Here is a 19238-nt window from a genome sequence, read left to right as displayed (position 1 = left end):
TAGTATCTCAGTCTCTTAGTGTAGAAACTGTAATACTTCAAGGCATTAAAAAAAATTCCAAAAACTGCATTGAGGCTGATATTGTGGAAATGATCTTCTGCAGTTCTGGAATTAATAAAATTGTATGTCAAGTAATGCACCTTCAATCCTTGCAGAGAGCACCACCTTCATAAAAAAGAAGCCAAATCAAGCTAAGAAGGGGGTAAGTGTTATATAAATAATGCATATTTTTATCTGTATTGTATGTCTGTCTTATCACTTGCTGATACTGGGTTGCAGGGTTTCTTCAGTCTTTCACCTAAGTTAGTTGGCATTGAGATCTTTTTGTAGCAAATCCTGAAAACAGAGGGAGGGAGTTCCAGTAGCACTTTTGAGTGCTATTATGCCACACATGCTAAATATGCAGGTGTGGCATAGTCTGTCAATATAAGGTGAGTTTGAGACATTCAATATGTGTTTCTGGAACACTCCTCATCTCATACCACATAGCAGTATGGTATTTGGCTGTATTTATAGATAACCTGCAGCTGCATTCAATTCAAGATAGTTTCAAGATAGTTTACAGACCTGTTTCTACATGGGGTCTTAGCACTTTCTTAGGTCTGTGTAAAGAAGGCATGAGGAGAGTTGAGTATGCTGGTTCAAGGAACCTGAAATCTGAGTAAGACAGCTCAAGTTAGCTAAAAAAAAACCCTAAGTTTTGAATGTATGGCTCCTGAGGCCAAAGAAAATAGCCCTAATATTAGGCTAGAGGAAGGTGTCCCTGCCCATGGCCGGGGGGTTGGAACTACATGATCTTTAAGGTCCCTTCTAACCCTAACAATTCTGTGATTCTATTAGGGTGACAATACGTTACAGGGAGTAACTTCTTTTCAGTCTGGGCTATTCGATGGCAAAAGATTTTGAAGATTTATTGGAGCAGGTTAATTTAGATTGAAGCCTATTATTTCTTGTTCCCACTAGAGGGCCCTAACATGCAAGAGGAATTTCTTATTCTATATGGTTTATGAAGATAGTAAGTAAGACGTAAGAAGAGTTCTTACAGTAAGAAGAATATAACTAGGTTCACAGGGGCGTGTACAGTTTGTGAACTGTAGCTTCAGAGCCTAAAACCATATGTATGTAGGCCAGAACTTTTACATGAAGACTTTAAAGCATTAAAAGGGTAAGATATGAGTACTGTGAAAATTAATATTGCTGCAGTGTTGCAGATAAGGAATTAAACACACGGGACACTGAGAACAGCAGTTTGAGTTCTGTTGCCCCCATCTGAATTGGCGTCATTTTATCTATTCATATTTGTAGTATTAAGTGTTTTTAAAATCTTTGATGAATGAAAGAATATGTATCCCTCTACTGAAGTAATATGAACTAGAAATAGAATTATTTTAAAAGAATGAGTGCAAAACTGGAACCTCTCAGCTGATGTGTTTATCTAAAAAAAGTTTACAATGCTTTGTCACATGCGAAGGCTAATCGTGCATACACATATATAGAAAACTTGTATATTGCTCTTCTACCATGAATCAGTAAATATCTATGTAGGCATTTATTGAAAATATGAATAAATCAATACATAATCTTAAGATAACACACTAACACTTGCCTGTGAAAACGAATTGAAGAATCTTTGCCACTTCTAAATACAAATTTTGATTGAAGTGAATGAGCACCAAATGGTTTCATTGCAACCAATTTTATTATGTTATTCCTATGCAACAAAATGATTATTGGGAAACTAAAGTTGTGCTACATATTACAACACTTACTTGAGCATGCCAAGCTCCGAACAATTAAAACTATAATAGTTTCATTACCCTGGGATGTTTGACTGCAGAACTAACTAAATTTGTAAGAGTTAGTAGAAGAAGTATGTAGAAGGTCAAAACACGAAAAAATATTTTCTCTGCTCCAAATTTTCATTGCTGTTTGCATATGCTCCTGAACAGAGTATAGTGTTTGCTGTTGCTTTGAGTTGACTGTAAATTACAGTGTTGGGTCTTTTGCTTTTTGTTGTTTAATAAATCAAGCTTGGTGCCAAAAAAGGTGGATTGGGGGCACAAAAATTGAGCAGCCAAAGCTTTAATGAGATAGAAAAACAAGCGCAAGCTGTAGATAAAATGAAGGAACAAGAGGAACATCATAGCAGTAAGACAACTGAGAAGGAAGAGCCACTGTAAGTATGAATTATATATACAACAGTAAAACATGAAGCCTAATTTCATGTTAATGAAGTAATTGTCAACATTTTAAATACTACCAGACACTAGCTCATGCAAATAAAACTTTGATTATTGCTTTAAAAAAAAAAAACACCAAATGTACATGAGGTGGGCCAAACAGTAATTCCCCCATTGCCCTTTTTTTTTTTGGCCATTAAATATATATTTCTACGGTTGATGATTTACTATAGAAATAGCCCAATGCTATCTTTAAAACTAACCTTAGTGTTATTCTCATTTAGCACAGAAAATAAGAGACATTCTATTGATGCATGTGAATAAAACGTGAAATAAATCTAAAATATGTTAAATTTAAGTATTGCAACAGAAGACTCTTGCCTCTTGAACTTTCTTTACCCTGTGGCAGTTACCTAGTTTATTTTGTTTTGGTGAACTGAATACTATTTAAAACAATCTTTCTAAGAGCATAGGCAATATACAGATATTCGGCTTTATTTGTACTTATTGGGTAAGAGGCAGGGGGTATTTTAGGTATCCCATCCGTATAGTTGGAATTTAATCCAATTAATAATGAATATTTTCAGTGAACATGGAACATACAGCACTACAATATATATTGTTAATTTTCTACCAGTATTGGGTTAGGCACTCGGTGTAGCATTTTTACAGCTGTATGTTAACTGTATGTTTTGTTCTAGTGTATCATCTTTACGGTTGGCCTACAGAGATCTTGATATTAAAACAAAAGAAGAGAAGTTTAATCTATCTGGTAAGAAGAAAAGTGAATTGGAGAGACTTGGCATGGGGTTTAGCAGCACCCGAAGGTATGTGAAGTTCTATAAACTGTATTTAAAATACTCCGTGGCTTTATGTAGTTATTCTTCATTTTACTTAGGAAACGAAAAAATATACTGCAGTGTGTCATGGAAACTTAAACAATATCATCAAAGAATCTAGTATCTGTCAGAGGGAAGGGGCAGGATTGCTTCTGATAGAGTTAAGTTCTGACCTGCCAGACAGGAGTTACCCTACAATTTAGGTTATCTGTAGGGTATTTGCCCCCATTATCTGACTGTGAGGGAAGTAGCCATGATGTTTTCACTAAATAGTACCAACCTTAAGTATAGTCTGTCTTCTACAAGCCAAAACTCTGAAGAAGTCACACTGCTGTGTTTTCCAATTTTTGGAATGGTATGTGTGTTCAGAAGTCCTGTCACTACTTCAGAAAACTACTGTTCAGCTTTCCACAGCTTTTTTTTTTTTTTTTTTGCTCCTCCTTTTTTCTTAAATGTTTGTATAGCTTGGGCTTTATCAGCAAGCTTCAGAAACTGGATTTGGGCTTTCATTTCTTTCCTTTTTAAGGTGTTAGCTTTGTCATCTCTTTACATACTTATTTTCTTCCTGTTGACAGTGGCATTTCTCACTCAATCACCTCAGATATGCAAACAATAGAGCAGGAAACACCTTCAGTTGCAAAGCAGAAGAAAAAGTACACCGACGATGTAGAAGACTCATATTTCTCTTCTAGTTCACGGTAACATATAAGCTTTTTATTTTGAGTGGGCACAGAAGTATATAACGCATGTTACTTATTTAAATATATACAATATGTTTGAACTTAAAGATCAAAACAGAAGACAATTGAACATGTTTACACACCTAGCATATTTTCAGGGCATATCTGAAGCAGAAAAGTTGTGAAACAGTTGACCTTACATCAATGACAGATGTATTTACAAAGAAGAGAGGTTATTATGTGTTTACAGGCTTTGTCTTGTTCAGTGTGTAGTCTCTACTTGAACAGACAATTGCCATATAAGCTTTTATTTGCTCTATATTGAATCCAGTGGGTTTTTTGTTGGAATGACTTGTGTTCATTCTTGTGGTTCTGTCCTCAACTTTCAATTTAAAATTAAACAAAGATTGGAGTCTGATACTAGGTATACTATAGTTGCATCAGTCTTTTAACTGGACGCATGCTAAATGCAAAAAACAAATCTTTTTGAGGTATTGTGTGTTAAGTGTGTTGTGTAGACATCTGCTGTCTTATTTTTTTGCTTATATTTTATGTTCAAATACATAAAAGTCTATAAAATAATTGATGAATCTTTGATCAGAGCATGAATGCAAAACAAACTATAAAATGCTGCTGTTGGGAGGGAGAAGAAGAAGAATTAGTCCTACAGGCACTAGTTGCAATGAAACAGGTGTTTCTGGACTGATAGATAGAAACAGGTGTTGCTTTTATAAACTGCCTTTATTGGATTGGTACCACAGAAACATAAAAAATTGTACCTAATTACTTGTAGACAGGCAAATAAAACCAGCAAGGCTTTTGTGTCATTACTTGGTAGTGCAATCACTGGTGGCAGAAATGCAAATATGGTACCAAGTAAACTGGCAGCAGTCTTCTAAAATAAAACTATCATTTCAGTGCTTCTCTATTTGTTCCTTGAAAAGAACTGTTACTGCTCTCAAATTATTCGTAACCCTACTAGCATGCAAAGGATTAATGGAAGAGGCATTTAAATCTGTTCTGGTTCAATAATTAGAAGATAATTGTAACCTAGCTGTTCACAGCTCTTGCTCTTCTAGTTATAGCAATAGTAGAATCTAATTGGAGATGGTGCACAAATTCATTCTCTTTAAAGAAAGTATAAAGTCATTTTTTTTGGACGTGGTAAGGTGGTTGTTATCCTTTATTCCAAAATGTGACTTTGAAATAGAGGTTAAGTAATTTAAATATCATCTTAATATATGCCCAAAAGCAAAATAATCATGCTGGATATTAGAACCACACAGTCCAATAAACTCTGTTATCCCTTTCCTCCTCGTGGCTGGAGGCGGGGCACCTCTAATGCTGAGGACACCATCTATGATTAGCAGATGAGCTCCTATTGGACTGGAGAACTGCTTACGATGGGTTGGAACAGCCACCCTCCTGCTGGAAGAATTCTTTCTTCCATCTCCTTTACCTTGCAACTCAAGCACTCATGGTTGTAGGACCAGTGTAGTTTTGGGGTTTTTTTTTAAATCTCATTTACTCATATCCTCTCCATAATTGCAGACACAAAGCCACAGGAAATCTCTAAGCGGGTCCTGTTTCTCTTGAATCTGTTTTGTAGGAGGGTGTTTTTTCTTAATGACTGAGACATGGGTCTGTTGAGGGGAAGAGTGGGATTCTTTCCCCTTCTCAGACAGTTTTTCAAGCAGTTCATGAGAAAGTTTATCAGTTTTCTCGTTTTGCTTGGCTATTTTCTTACTCATTGTCTCAGCCATTTTTTCCACAGCTGCTACAGTGAGGGGACGAGAGCGGCTGTCTTCATACTGGCATACCCTATTACCTACTTCATTTACAGTTGGTGCATCAATATTGGATCCTTCCCAAACCATTGTTGACAATGTATGGGAATACATTGATGGTGCGCTCTGCACAAATTTTCTTAGCAAAGATTGTTTGCATGGCATTTCATCAGGGTCTACATTCACTTACCAGTCACCATAAATCACCTCTCGCACAGCCAGTTCCCTCAAGTACTTGATACCTTTTTCCATGCTTGTCCGCTTACTTGGATGGCATTTGATATCATCCTTGAAGGGATACCTGCCCTTTACAACTGATAGCAGTCACCTCCAGAGACTGAGTGTGTTTGATTTTTCTCCCAATCACTTTAGCAATACCTCCATCTCTGGTCAGGTTTCCCAATTGCTTGGCTTCTAAGTCTATGGAAGCAGCTCCATTATCCCAGCATTGGAGCAACCAGGAGATAAGTGTCTCCCCTTCTTGAGGACTAAAGTCCTTCCTCGTGTTTCTCAAATCCTTTATAGAGAAGGATTTAACAGTTATCTCTACATCTGAGTCCTCCTGCATTGATGCTGCCTTAGCAGGACCCTTTCCTTCATCTTCGCCAGAAGAACTCTCTCCCATGCTACCTGGCTTCTGCTGGCCTTTATGGTAAGGGGCAGGGGAACAAGTTGATCTTGTTTTATGCTTCCTGGTAAACAGGGCAACTTGTACTGCTTCTGTTGGAGTTTGAGTACCAGCAGTACTCATTGTTGAAGCAGCTGAAGTAGTGACAGCAGCAGCTGGTGCTGATAGGGAGGTAGCTTGGGCAGTGGTTTGTATCTGTGCCAGCTCTGAATTGGCCTGTGCGATATGAGTAGCAGCAACACGTGTAACACAATGCCCACTCCTGCAACATATTCAGGAGAACAAGCAACAAAATCACGATCTTTTGAAAGTAACATTCATTTTCTAAGCAGCCCAAAAGGTTTCCATCCCCTAGCTCTTTGACATAAGCATTGAAGGGCAAGATTAAACCTTTCCCAGGTGAAACCAAAAGTGTAATTAGTAATAAAATCCATCATGTGATGCCTGAAATATACAGGTATAGCCATTATCCAAGTAACCATATTATACATCTGAATGACAAACCATACAAAAATAGCACACTTAAACCACTGCATACAAATACAAAGAGCAAGTAAACCATGCAACTTATTTAGCATGTTCAGCAGCATTGTATCTGTTAACTTCAAACAATGTTCTCTAAAGGCACAATACAACATTTTGCTTAGGAATGACATTCCCTGAGAAAACTGGAAGCTCATGCCCCACATTGGGCATCAATAAATCTGTCATGGTGTGGGCCAGATTGGCCAATGACAAGACAACAGATACTCTCCCCCAACTCTCACTCTAAGGAGAGGAAGAAGAGAGATAAAGAGATTTGTGAGTTTAGAAAAAACTAAACTAATGAAAAATTAATAATAAAATGAAAAAGTATGTAATGAAATAGATATAATATAAATAAACATATACAAAACCAGATCAAGTTCCTAGGAAGATGTCACTGGCAGGCACTGGGAAAGTTCCCGACTGGACTCAGTGACAAACAGGAACTGGAACACGGTGACCGGGATCAAAAGGCAGATGAGCTGACAGGGTCCTCCTCAGACGTCAGTCATTGAAGAATAACCCACTAGAGAAAATCCAAAGAAGAAAAGCCCTTGGAGGGGAGCCAGCCTGACCCCTTTGATCCCTCAGCTTTTATACTGAGCATGGCAGATGGGTTGGAATACCCTATTAGTCAGTTGGGGTTACCTGACCTGTCCACAGGTGTAACCTTTCCACAGGGCAAACAACAAGTCAGCTGACCCTGATTGCCACAGCAACAAGCAAGAGCCTCTGTCACTGAAAAGAAAGATGGCTCTGCTCCAACCCAATACAGAACAACTGTGCTTCTACACTCTGCTACCATAAGAACATATGATATAGAAACTCGAAAGTTAGGCAAAAACAAAATGACTCTGGCTGTAGGAAAGCACGTAGTGCCTTGCCATATTTCTAAGCTGGTGTAAGGGAGAGAGGCAGCTGAATGAAGAAATTTGGAATACCAGCTACTCTCTGGTGGTGTTCCACTCTTGTTTGGGAGTTTCTGCTTTCCTTTTATTTATTTTACGCTTGATGTTGCACTGAAAACAACCTAAACTCACAGGAACAGTGAAAGATTGAATTAGTGTAGTGATCTGCCCCAAAAAGTAGATACTGTGTTTTTCCTTTCTTTTCAGCTTTCATCTATGACTCTTACTGTGGATTTCTCACCTGTATCTAAAAGGTGGAGGGGGTAAAAAGCCTCATTCATCAGTAAATCTACTGGGTGTAACATCTACTCTGTGGGTTGATACTGTGAAGATGAAGATTGCATTGCAGTGAGTCTCCTTTGCTCAGAGCACTAAACGCACTTCCCTTTGTCTGTCAGAAGAAAGGGGGAGAGATTCCTGCTTTTTATAGAAGTTAATTCCGGATCTGTCCATGCTATCTTATATACGCAGAGGTGGGAGACTTTGCTGCTGAAGGTGTCACATTTCTCATAAACTGCAAAAACAGTGTCCTGACTATTCATAACACAAACATGGAGAGTGTTTTTCTTAAAGGTACTTTTCACAAAATACAGGTGCGGACGTTAATATCCTGTGCTTGTTCTTTTGAATGATTCCGTTCTGCTATGTTCCTGTCGTTTTGATCATCTTACACCCTATCCTGGTCATATCCAAACTTTAAGAAAATTTACTTAACCACAAAGGGAAATTTTTAATCTTTGGCATTTTAATAGTTGGGGTCTATTTCCAGTATTTTCCATATAAGTTTAGATATGTGTAGATAATCAAAGGGGAAAAGGTCAAGATAACATGCTGCTTTTTTTTTTTGCTTTTTTTTTTTGTTTTCTCTGTAGTTTTAGTATGCCAGAGAAGATTGTCTTATTAAATTAAGGCACCCTTTTAAGAGATATGTTATTTAGCATTGTTTTAATAAAAGATGTTACAAAGGTCAGAGGTATTTAATACTAATATTTGTATTAAAAAATACATCCAAAACGAGAGACAAAAGCTTTCCTTACTGCTCTGAACTATGTTTGTTGATGCCTTGGAAAATAGGAGCAGACTCTCTGGTTGTGTAGCTTATAGATTGACTCATATGGAACTGTGAGATTAGCCTCTGTCAGCCCGTTAGTTCAAAAATTTGCCCTGTGTGAAACCACAGCACGATTGGATACCATGGGTTAGGTGCTCATGGCACTCTGGAGTGTTCAAAGTGGCTTGAAAGTCGTGGTGGCTTTTTTCATAGCTGGTTTCTTAGGACCAAGCCTTTACAAGCAGGCCACCGTACCTTGTAGGATCATAGAATGGTTAGAGTTGGAAGGGACCTTGAAGATCATGTAGTTCCAACCCCACTGCCATGGACAGGGACACCTCCCACTACACCAGGTTGCTCAAAGCCCCTGTCCAGCCTGGCCTCGAACACTTCAAGGGGTGGGGCATAATCATCATGATGCCTTGCTCACAGGGTCCATCCTGAAGTTTTCTTAGCTCCTGAAGCTCTTAAACCAGCCAGGTATCTTGACAGTGTTCTTTCCAACACATTGTCTGACACTGAAGAAATAATACTTTGAAGTAATGAGAACTTTGCTCTGCTGTTTTTGATGTGACACGATCTTTCAGGCAGTCCACTGCATTCATGACCATATCCAGCCTAAAGAAAGGCAAAACTTTTCATTTGGTTAAATATGCGTGCAAAAAAAACAAAAATCCATTGGATTCAACTGCAGAAAGCTTCTAACCAATATCATGAAATCCAAGTTATTCACTGACAGATACTGTTGTGCTGAAAACTTAGTTGCTAGTGAACAATTATTAAAGTAATATTTACTTAACAATATAAAGTTCCTGCTTTTTCAATACTTTTTTTTCTTCTTTTATTTTAGGTACCATGATTCTTTAGATTTGAGGAGCAGTACTTTCTCTAAATGGGATGACACTACGGATTCTTTTAGGAAGAAAGAAAATAACAGTAGAGATGTTGATGTAATGTTAACTTCAAAAAGTACAGGATTTTCAGACAGGTATACAAAGAAAACCTGACTGATTTTTTTGTATAGCAGGCCCAAGCTTGTTAATATGATTTGAGTCCTGGTCATAGTAGTGGGATTTTTTTCAGTCTAGAGAGAAAATTTGGCCATAACTTTCATCAGTAGTCAAGAGACTTCCTTGCTGAATTTCTTTTGCAAGCTGAATTTCCTGTTTAGTTATTTACATATTAAGCACTGTTTTGCTTAGTGCTGTTGAGTATATGTGTTGGAGGTAATTTCCAAAGCATTTCAGCAAAAAAATAGATAAAAGACATGGCGAGAAAAACAAATATTTACACTGTTCTGAGAGCATATTTGCTTTACTTGCTTTGTTTATTGTGTAATGAACCCGGTTACCAAATGAATGAAACTGTAGGGTACTCAGCTTTCGGGTGAAGGTATTGAAGATACTTGCAAAAACAACAGGTCTAATTGTTGTGATGTTGAAAAAAAATGAATATATTTCTTCTCTAACAAGTGTGTTTTTGTCTTTGTAATCAAGTGCAAAATGTAAGAACATGGGGTTTTGTGTGCTTGGTTGTTGTTTTCTGCTTCAGTTATTAGTATCCGTTTACCTGCACAGTACAGTTTGTGCACTTAAGTACCACTTCTTTCTTTTTCTGAACACAAGCATGTTCTCTTGTTTCCTGAAGACTGGACCAGTGATTCATATTACAAAAAATAGGAGTTCATGTCCATAACGAAATTACTTCCTTATTTGAGTACATTTTATTTTTTTTTTTTTTAAAAAAGGGAGAAAAAAGGCAAGTGTTGAATATGTACATTTGAGGTAGAAGGCAGTTACAGTTCAAAAGATGGTGAACCTTTTTGTACTATTAGTTTAAATCTGAATTTAACTGACATTGTGTTTTGGTTTTTTTGAGGTTTTATAGAAATATTCTATCCTTGTTGACATAATTTTGGCTTGCTTTTTAAATGAACTCTGAAAATAAAGATACAGGATTAATGAATTTGAAATACTATATATTCACCATCTTGTAAAACTGTCACTGGAATTTTATTTGCTGCTATTATCCACTTAGTTATCTGAATTTCTTTATCCTGGGTTCATAGTGATTTAATTTTTATTAAAAACAATAAATCACAATTATAATTTTAGGCTTCACAAAACAAAGATGATAGTGCTTGTTGTTTGATTTATTGCATTCTACCATGATATAAATAAAAATTACGCTCACTAATGCAGTTTGTTTTTCTTTTAGGCCTACATCTCGTCGTAAGCCTGAATATGAACCATCTTTAAACACAGATGAGGCACAAAAAAAATTTGGCAACGTAAAAGCAATTTCATCAGACATGTATTTTGGAAGGCAAGATCATGCTGATGTAAGTAGAAAGCAGTGATAAATATTTTTGAGCGTTAAAATATTCTTTGACTATAAATATGATGTTCTTGTATAAAGAGAAGGCAATAAATAGTTGAAATTGGTAGAATTAATAAGTTTATAGAATTACGTCCTCTTGAATATTTGTTTGATAGAAACGTACAAGTTGCAGGTGCACATAGGAACTTACCTCCAACATCATTCCTCTCTGATAGAATTGGTAGGCTATTATTCAGGAGTCTTTATTTTTGAAAGAATCAGCCTGATGCTGTGTGAAGGCTTACTTCTTTTGTAGTAACATTATTATTATTGTAAGACTAAGCAAGCAGATAAATGGTTCAACAAATGACATGTAATTGAATCAGCATAGGAATAAAAAACAGATTAATATTATGTTGCATTTTGGAGGTGAGGGGTCATTTTAAAAACCCTATTTTTAATGAAAATTAACAATGTAAACAGTAATGAAAAAAAAATATAATCAATGCATTACTGTTCCCGAAGAACTCAGAAAAAGTTGAATTAAGAGCATCATGTGATTAGAAGGGTTAACATAATGTTAACTGCCGTGCTTTTTCCTTACCGTACCCAACCACTGCATTTCACACTTTTCAGTAGTTGTTTTTAATGGTCGTGTAGTTCGTTTTCTTCTGCCTATTCAGCAATCCCCTTTTTTTAGGGTATCTAGCAGTGAGTAGGCCTGTTGGTTGTGCAGTGGTGAATTTCCCTCTTTGATCAACTCAGAAATGGGTTGAGATGAGGACAAACTCACACCGTCTAAGTCATGTGAAAAATACAAAATGGGAACAGCTTTCAGAACGGTCAACTTCAGCTGGATTTTTATGTTCTGAAACTGTACCTGTAATCTCATGAATTATTTGACATGACCTTGAAAGATGACAGCATACTATTACAATACTTTTCAATTCTTTTCTAGTATGAAGCAAGGGCTCGACTAGAAAGATTTTCTGGAAGCTCATCTATAAGTTCAGCTGACTTGTTTGAAGATCAGAAAAAACAACCAACAGGTACATATTGAACAGAGTGAGAAATTGTATTATGCGGTGAATACGCTCCCATACTCTGCTTCTAGTTACACTATCGGCGGTATTCTGCAAGAAGTGTGCAAAGTACAGTATGTTCTAGTATTGCTAATAGGTCAAACAAGCATAACAAGTGTAGTCATTATTTAAAAAAAAAATCTTAAATTTCAAGTTCTGTGTTTTCATTTCAGTAAGTTCAATATTTTATACTGGTTTTTATGTGACTTGTTGCAAATAATAGACTAACTATATTGTGAATAATTTTTATCGAAGGAGAACTGTAATATTTTTTTATAAAAACAAATGAGGTAACACCTAAATTGACTATCTGGCAGGTTTTTTTATAAGTTACCTTAAATAACCTATGTATTCATAGACGTGAAAATAGCTGTCATAATAATAATAACGCATCTAAGAGGAATCTTTAATAAAATGTTAGTGGCCTTGATATTCCCATGTAATCTGTTGCGTGGCATATCCATTCATCATGATATCTGCTTCTAACACTGATCTTGCTAAACAATTAAGGAAATTTTACAATTGGTTTGTCTGTTTAAAATATTTGTTGGAACACCTTACAGTGGGGAGTATAGTTCATCAAATCAGAAAGGAGGAAGCATTACGTACTCAAAAGTAGCCCCTTAGGCCACTGAAAATCTCACAGGTTTTTTTTCCAACACCCTTTTTGGATAGTGCAATAACGTGAAATAGAAAAGGTAAGAAATACTAGAAAATTTTATTGACTTGGTCAGCTGGATTTCATTCAATGGAGTTTTATTCCCTTTCATTCAAGAAATGGAAAAAAAGTATTACTGAAGAACTTGAAATCTGTGAGTAATTATATAAATAGGCTAGAAAAGCAAGCAGTACGTAGCATCTGATTTTACTTTGGAAAAGTTGAAGGGGGGAAAAAAAGTGACTGTTCAGTTTTGATTCCCTGAAAGCAAGTTTTGAATACACTGGCTAGTATAGGAATAACTCCTGTTACAGTTACTTAAGCTGGATTTTAGTCAATTGAAATGTAAAAAAAAAAAGTTAAAAATTAAAAAATGAAAAGATGTGTAAAATATTTGCATGGTGTCATACTTGTGATTAAAAAGATGTGGGGAACACACGCAGGGAAATGGTATTTCTTTCTGAATTTGTAAACTATGTTTTCAAGTATACATGGGATTGTGATAAATATTATTTTGTTATCTATCTGTAGTACTTTCTTTGTGTGTTTCCTTTTAATTTTCTTACATAGAAATTATTGTATATGGAATTAATCATTTTTTCCTTTAATTTGTGTAATATGTGTGGGGCTTTTACACAGTAATGAATAAGAGAATGAACAAGGAAAAGGTAAATGTAAGTTAAAGATGGGGCAAATTGTATGATGTCATATCTCTGTGTGTGTGTGTGTATATATATATATGAAAGTGCCTCTCTATGTACACGCATGTGATCAAATTCTCACTGTATTCTGAATAAGGGTACTTACAGGCAACTATATAATGTTTACTATGTGTACACGAGTTGTGCACACATGATTATTCATCATTGACCACTTGGAAAGGTTCTTGGGGCTTGTGGGGGAATGCAGAGATTCCTCATAATGGGATGAAAAATACCTGCCTGTGACTCGAGGTTAGTTACTCTCTGTGACTGGCATGTAACCAAACAAGTAAATTTAAAGACTAAACTTCTGATAAATTTTGTGGGTTGTTAACTCCTCTAAAATAATAGTGAGGAAAAAATAAACTAGGAATTATTGGTTTGTGTATTATAAATTCACATTATATTCAGTCTACAGAATCTTGCCTGCATGTTATTCTGTTACACCCCCCACCCCATTATCTTTTGACAGTGGCCCTTCTTGGACTGCACTGACAGCTTGTCTGGTGTTGAATTGTTGCCAAGGCCATTATTAGGTCCATAAAATAAAGGCAATCAGGAGACCAGAGGCTGGCAACAAAAACACTGCTCTAATTCTGGGATCCTTGCGAGAATAAAATGTCCTTTGAATCTGAAGTTGTTTTTATGAGCATTGCTGAGATTTTAGGGTAGAACAGTTTTGGGATGCTTGCTTTTGTATAGAATGCTGTAGGAGCTATTTACCAAAAAGAGGGGGCTGCAAGAAAACGCTTTTACTTTGCGTTATTTCATACCTGTTGCTTACAAAAGATGCCATGTCAGATGGCTGACTTGTAGTTGCTGATTTTTTGAAGGAAACCACAAGAAAAGGAGTTGCTTTCCTGTTTCATTGACAAGAAGTTTTTCAGATGGCCACACATAACCAGAAAAACACGAAAAACTTCATGTGGCTAGAAGTGCTTAGAGCTTTTCTCAGGTTATTTATATCTGCAAGTTTTATTTCCGTGACCCTACTTTAATAACAAAAATGCTGAAGCATTTGATAAGTTGAACAAATTGTAAGGAAGTCAAAATTACAGTTCAGAAATAGGGCTGCCTCAGTGACAGTGAATTTTTGAAAATAATCTATAAACAAGTGTGCTCATGCATTGTAGAAACAGCTGCTAGGTGGCTTTAAAGAATGGAGTGGGAAGCTCTCTTAATGTGACTATGTACCTCTCACAATGAGTCAGCCACTTAACTTAGGTAAATCAAATTGTCTAAGGTCATGGCTGTCTCGGCATGCTAAAGAGGGAGATGCCTTTAATTTCCCATGAAAAGAGGAGCTGCAGGTTCTCTTTCTCTTCCTCCTCCACCCCTGTTCAAAAAGAAAAAAGAAAAAAAACAAAAAAGAAAAGAAGGAAGGGCTGCCAGTTTGTAGAAATGTCCTGTGTGCAGCCGCTGTCAAAAGGGTGTTACAGTTGTGCAGGTTGTGGAGTCTGCGGCTGGATGAGTTTGTCTGAGGTTCAGTAACTGCTCGCAAGTTGTGTCCCGACTGGCCATGCCTATCAGTTGGTTACGTGCCTAAATTAAGGCTACAGATTGCAGTCCCTGTTTTGAAAATGGTCTGTTTTGGAATGCTTCCTCTCAGGAGCCCCATTTATTCCCAAGATCATAGTTCTGTGATGCTGTTTTACTGCCATTTGTGCCTTTTACAGTATCAGGTATTTAATATAAAGGCATGCCAGTAATTGTTTTTGCAAATGAGTGGGTGATTGTAATTGTTAGCATGTTAATGCTAAAAACTTGCTTATCATGCAGTGAGTTTTGAAACATCTTTTGATTCCTGTTTCCTTTAGGCCTATACTTTTCATAATAGCAGTAGAGCTAACACTTACTGGCTGAACTATATTGACTTCAAGTAAGAGTGGATTGCCAGCTTTGTTTTGGAGTTTTAAAACTTTTACTATAATTTCTATAGAATTTTCCAAGCCTCAGATGTAGTAATGCAAAATATGTGTGTATATACAGCATGCAAAGCATACCTATGCACGCGCACAAATAGGGTTCATCACTTCAGCCACCGCTGAGGTGCATTCGTCTTTAAACTGCAAGGTAATAACAGCTGTTTATGATACAAGACAAATAACATTGCAACAGATTGAAAGTGCAGAATAAATTATCTCTTATTCAAACATTTATTGCTCAGCTGGGGATACAAAGTGTAGAAGATGACACTGTGTGGAATTACGAACATCTGAAAAAAATTTAAAACGAAGATGCATTCAAGAAATTTGAGATCTGTCTAGTGTTTTTTACAGTGTTAATCAGACATTAGTCTTTTATGCTTCTAGTAGTATATTGTATTTCAGGAGGAAAAAAGTCTACTTTTAATATAAAATTCTGTTGTCTTCTTTTGTGTGTGTGTGTTCTTTTAGGCAGCTACAATATTACAAATGTCTTGCCTTCAGCTCCTGATGTAGCTCAGTTTAAACAAGGAGTGAAATCCGTGGCTGGAAAACTTTCCGTACTTGCTAATGGAGTCATGACAACTATACAGGTTAGTGAAAATATTACAGGCTATTAAGCATCAGTTTAAGTCCTTTTGTAGAAATTTAGTATATGGATCTTGCCATTGAATCATCTTTAGGGAGAAAAGAATGAATTTGGTTTTGAGCTTTGTAGGCCTCTCATGGTAGACAGTAGATCTTTTATCTTTTTAAAAATAAACCTGTAGCTGATAGCTCACCTTCCTTAGAATATCTTTTTCATCTTTTTCCTTTTATAGTTTATATCTTGTCTTACAACTGAAACAAAAAATCCATCATGGAAGTTATTTGTTGTCACTTTATTTTTAAAGTAGTAATAGTTCATAACTCAGAATAGAATAGTTCAGTTGGAAGGGACCTATAGAAGTCGTCTAGCCCCGCTCTTGTATTGGCTCTTTAATTGACTTGACAGTAATACCTTTGATCCATGTTTGTGCACAAAATTAAGACATCTTGGTCTCAACAGTGTGAAACATGCATCATACTCCAGTTAGTTTGCATTTCCTGTATGAGGTAGTGAGAGGTGCCAGATGTTTGAAAATCAGCCTAATTATCCTGGAGTTTAACCATAAACTTCAGTTCTTGGAAATGCTGGTCAATTTTCTTTAAGTCTTTATGAATTAAACTACTATTTATTTTATAAATGTAAGTAAAATTAATTTCTTTCAATGGAAAACAAACTCTGTCTTTTTTTTTTTTTACTTTTCTAGGATCGGTATGGTTCATAATGTCTTTTGTATCAACATAATTAAGTACCTTAAAGAAGGATTTTTCTTCAGATATACAAGTAATCATATTGCTGATTCGAATGAAGGTTGCCTTAAGACTGTTGATGTTTTTAAATGTCCCAGCATATTTGTTTACTTGTGCAGCTTTCTGGCTCAGCCTCTTCTTACTGCTCTTTATCTTTACAGAGCGGAAATCTTGTAGCAACTTGTTACATTGCATATGCTTTTCTTTTTTTTACTCCCCTTTACAGTCTCCTGTTTCTTAGCAACCTTAATTTTAGATGTTGGAAGTTTATTTTATTACTGGTTTTGGCTGTGAGGCATGAAGGAGAAAGAAGGATGAACCATACATTGGAAATGAGGCTTCCTAATAGAAACCTGTGTGCAGTTGCATCCTTACTCACCAGACATAACTTGTCTTATGACAGTTTTACGAGCTATGGAGAAGATTTAAATTAAGCATTTACTGAGGTGGTATTTAGTGGACTGTAGCCACATATAGAACTAAGTTAAACCTGCTCTTATCAGGAAGTAGAAGCTCTTGCAGTCATAAATTGATGTGCATTAAAATGATGGGGAATTGGTATTTTAAAACAGTATTCCTGCTAGAAAATTGTATGTTTAGATGTGAGGTATGGAGAAGACAAGACGCATGGTATATTGAATAGTGGATTTCATCTTGTCATGGGAACAATCTATTTATTCCTAATTTTGAAAATTAAAAAAAAATTGCAATATAGAATCCTTAAGTGCTTTTTAAAAATCTGTATTGTGTACAAATTGAAAAAAACCTAAAATATATAAAGGGCCTAATAGTGCAGTTAATTAAATACTTGTTAAAAATGTTTAGAACAATCGTAGTTTTTTGATAACTTATGCAATGTTGAATGAAGAAATATAGTGTGGCTGTGTTTTAGACAGTCTAGAATTGATTGTTCATGATATCCTGTATAAAAACAATTATGAGTGAAGAAAAAACCCTCACAACCAAGAATGAGCTCAAGTTAATTCTGTTCTGTAACTTTATTTCTTAATTCAAATTTGTAAACTGCTGATATCTAATAAAAACAGTTGATATAAACTCATATTTTAATTAAATTTCTATGTGCAGACACTAGTCTCCAGCTTTCTAAATACTGCCGTCTGTATTCTGTCTGTACAATGACCTGGTAAAATTAGCCTTTCATTTCAATTAGTGAAACTAGCTTTCTCATTAAATTGCTACAGTGATTTAAAAATCAAAACAGGCTGGGATAGAAAAATAGGCTACTGTATTAAAATACTGTGGTGAAATACAGTTAATATAGTATAGCTGTATTTGTTTTTTAATTTCTAGCTGCCTTTTGCATCTAACTCTTACTTCTGGTAATTTTCTCTCATGGCTGTTGTGTTTAAATTTATTAATCCAAAAATGATCTTTCATTTTTGAGAGTAGATGAGCATTTTTCCTGCTTAACTGTAGAGCTTTACAATAGAAGACTTGCTTTGTTTTTTCCTTTTTTCCTTTCCCACCCTACAGAGAGGATTTTGCTCATATAACAAGAAAATGTTACTGATCAGGGCTTGCTTTGGTTTTCTGTAATTTCAGGTAACGATTCTCAGTTTTCAAACTAGTCTTTCAGTTCAGTCTACACACAGTAGTAAATTTATTACAAGTAATAAGTGGTCTGATTTTCAGAGTTGCAATAGACCTTGCAGAAGACCTGCTCCTCTGATAACTAGGCTGCGTATTTAGACATTTATGTATGGATGCAGTTGCTTAAATTAAGGCATTGGAGTATAACAAAAGGTAGTTCTGTCCCTTCTTGTGATTTCTCATAAATAACAATGTAAGTGAGATCGCCTACACTGAAATAATTGTGTGTAATTTTTGTGCATCATTGTAATACAGCAAACCACTCACAGATGGAAAAATATGAAAAAAATGATATTTTTAGTACAAAATAAGAAGAAATTCTTGGAGGGAAAACAACTATGGGGTTATCTTAAATACCATAAAATATGTGCAACTCTCTAGCAGATGTATAAGCTTTTTCCTCTTTGCTGCAGTCTGAAGATTACACCACAAAGTTCTTTTACGGGTGAACAACAATGCAATATTTTCAGGAATATTGTGCAGTTCAACATAAAGTGGATTTGTTGTTGCAGATTCTCTGTGGCAACCTGTGTACCGCTAATACATTGTCTTGAAGATCTCTTGCTGTAATGGCTGGATGAATAACTCTTGACCTTCAATATGCCTGTTTGTGTCTTCGATAAAGATACATGAGGTGTCACTATGATTCATCAAGTAGAGGTGGGGAGAGGTTGCCATGTACACTGGAAGAGACAGCTTTAACTCCTCTAGTCTTCTGGAAATTTAGGATGCTATGGCACCTCTGATCCTGCAGGATATGATTGGACTGGATCACAGTAAGAAAAAGTCTAAACCTAAAATGAGGTTTGCATTCCCGCTTTCTTGTGTGTCCTTTTCCTTTCTCTCATCTTTTGCCTTCAAATGCATTTGTCTCTGGTAAGAGGGGCAAACGACTGATGCTTCTGCAAGCATCACAGGTTTTAGAATGCGTGATAAAACCACGTTAGATCTGGTTTTGCAACAAGTTTCCAAGTGAAACTTGGCATTGGTCACTAGTTGCATTTTGTTG

At 36.0% G+C, this 19238-nt stretch overlaps 1 protein-coding gene across 2 annotated transcripts in view; it reads left to right on the top strand.

Moving 5' to 3' along the window:
* ARFGAP3 (ARF GTPase activating protein 3) overlaps positions 1-17678 on the top strand; it is a 36500-nt gene extending 18822 nt beyond the window's left edge. For both annotated transcript variants that reach the window (XM_074588127.1, XM_074588137.1), the window contains exons 8-16: positions 156-202; positions 2031-2176; positions 2882-3007; positions 3595-3717; positions 9449-9586; positions 10816-10939; positions 11876-11966; positions 15755-15876; positions 16576-17678. In XM_074588127.1, the coding sequence (XP_074444228.1) occupies positions 156-202; positions 2031-2176; positions 2882-3007; positions 3595-3717; positions 9449-9586; positions 10816-10939; positions 11876-11966; positions 15755-15876; positions 16576-16593 (935 nt within the window). In that variant the 3' untranslated portion in view covers positions 16594-17678. The remainder of the gene's footprint in view (positions 1-155; positions 203-2030; positions 2177-2881; positions 3008-3594; positions 3718-9448; positions 9587-10815; positions 10940-11875; positions 11967-15754; positions 15877-16575) is intronic.
* Positions 17679-19238: the final 1560 nt, after the last annotated feature.

The sequence above is a fragment of the Larus michahellis genome, chromosome 1 (assembly GCF_964199755.1).
Source record: "Larus michahellis chromosome 1, bLarMic1.1, whole genome shotgun sequence".
Lineage (NCBI taxonomy): Eukaryota > Metazoa > Chordata > Aves > Charadriiformes > Laridae > Larus > Larus michahellis.
The sequence above is the reverse complement of the archived record's forward strand: the minus strand, read 5'-3'. Positions and strand labels throughout refer to the sequence as shown.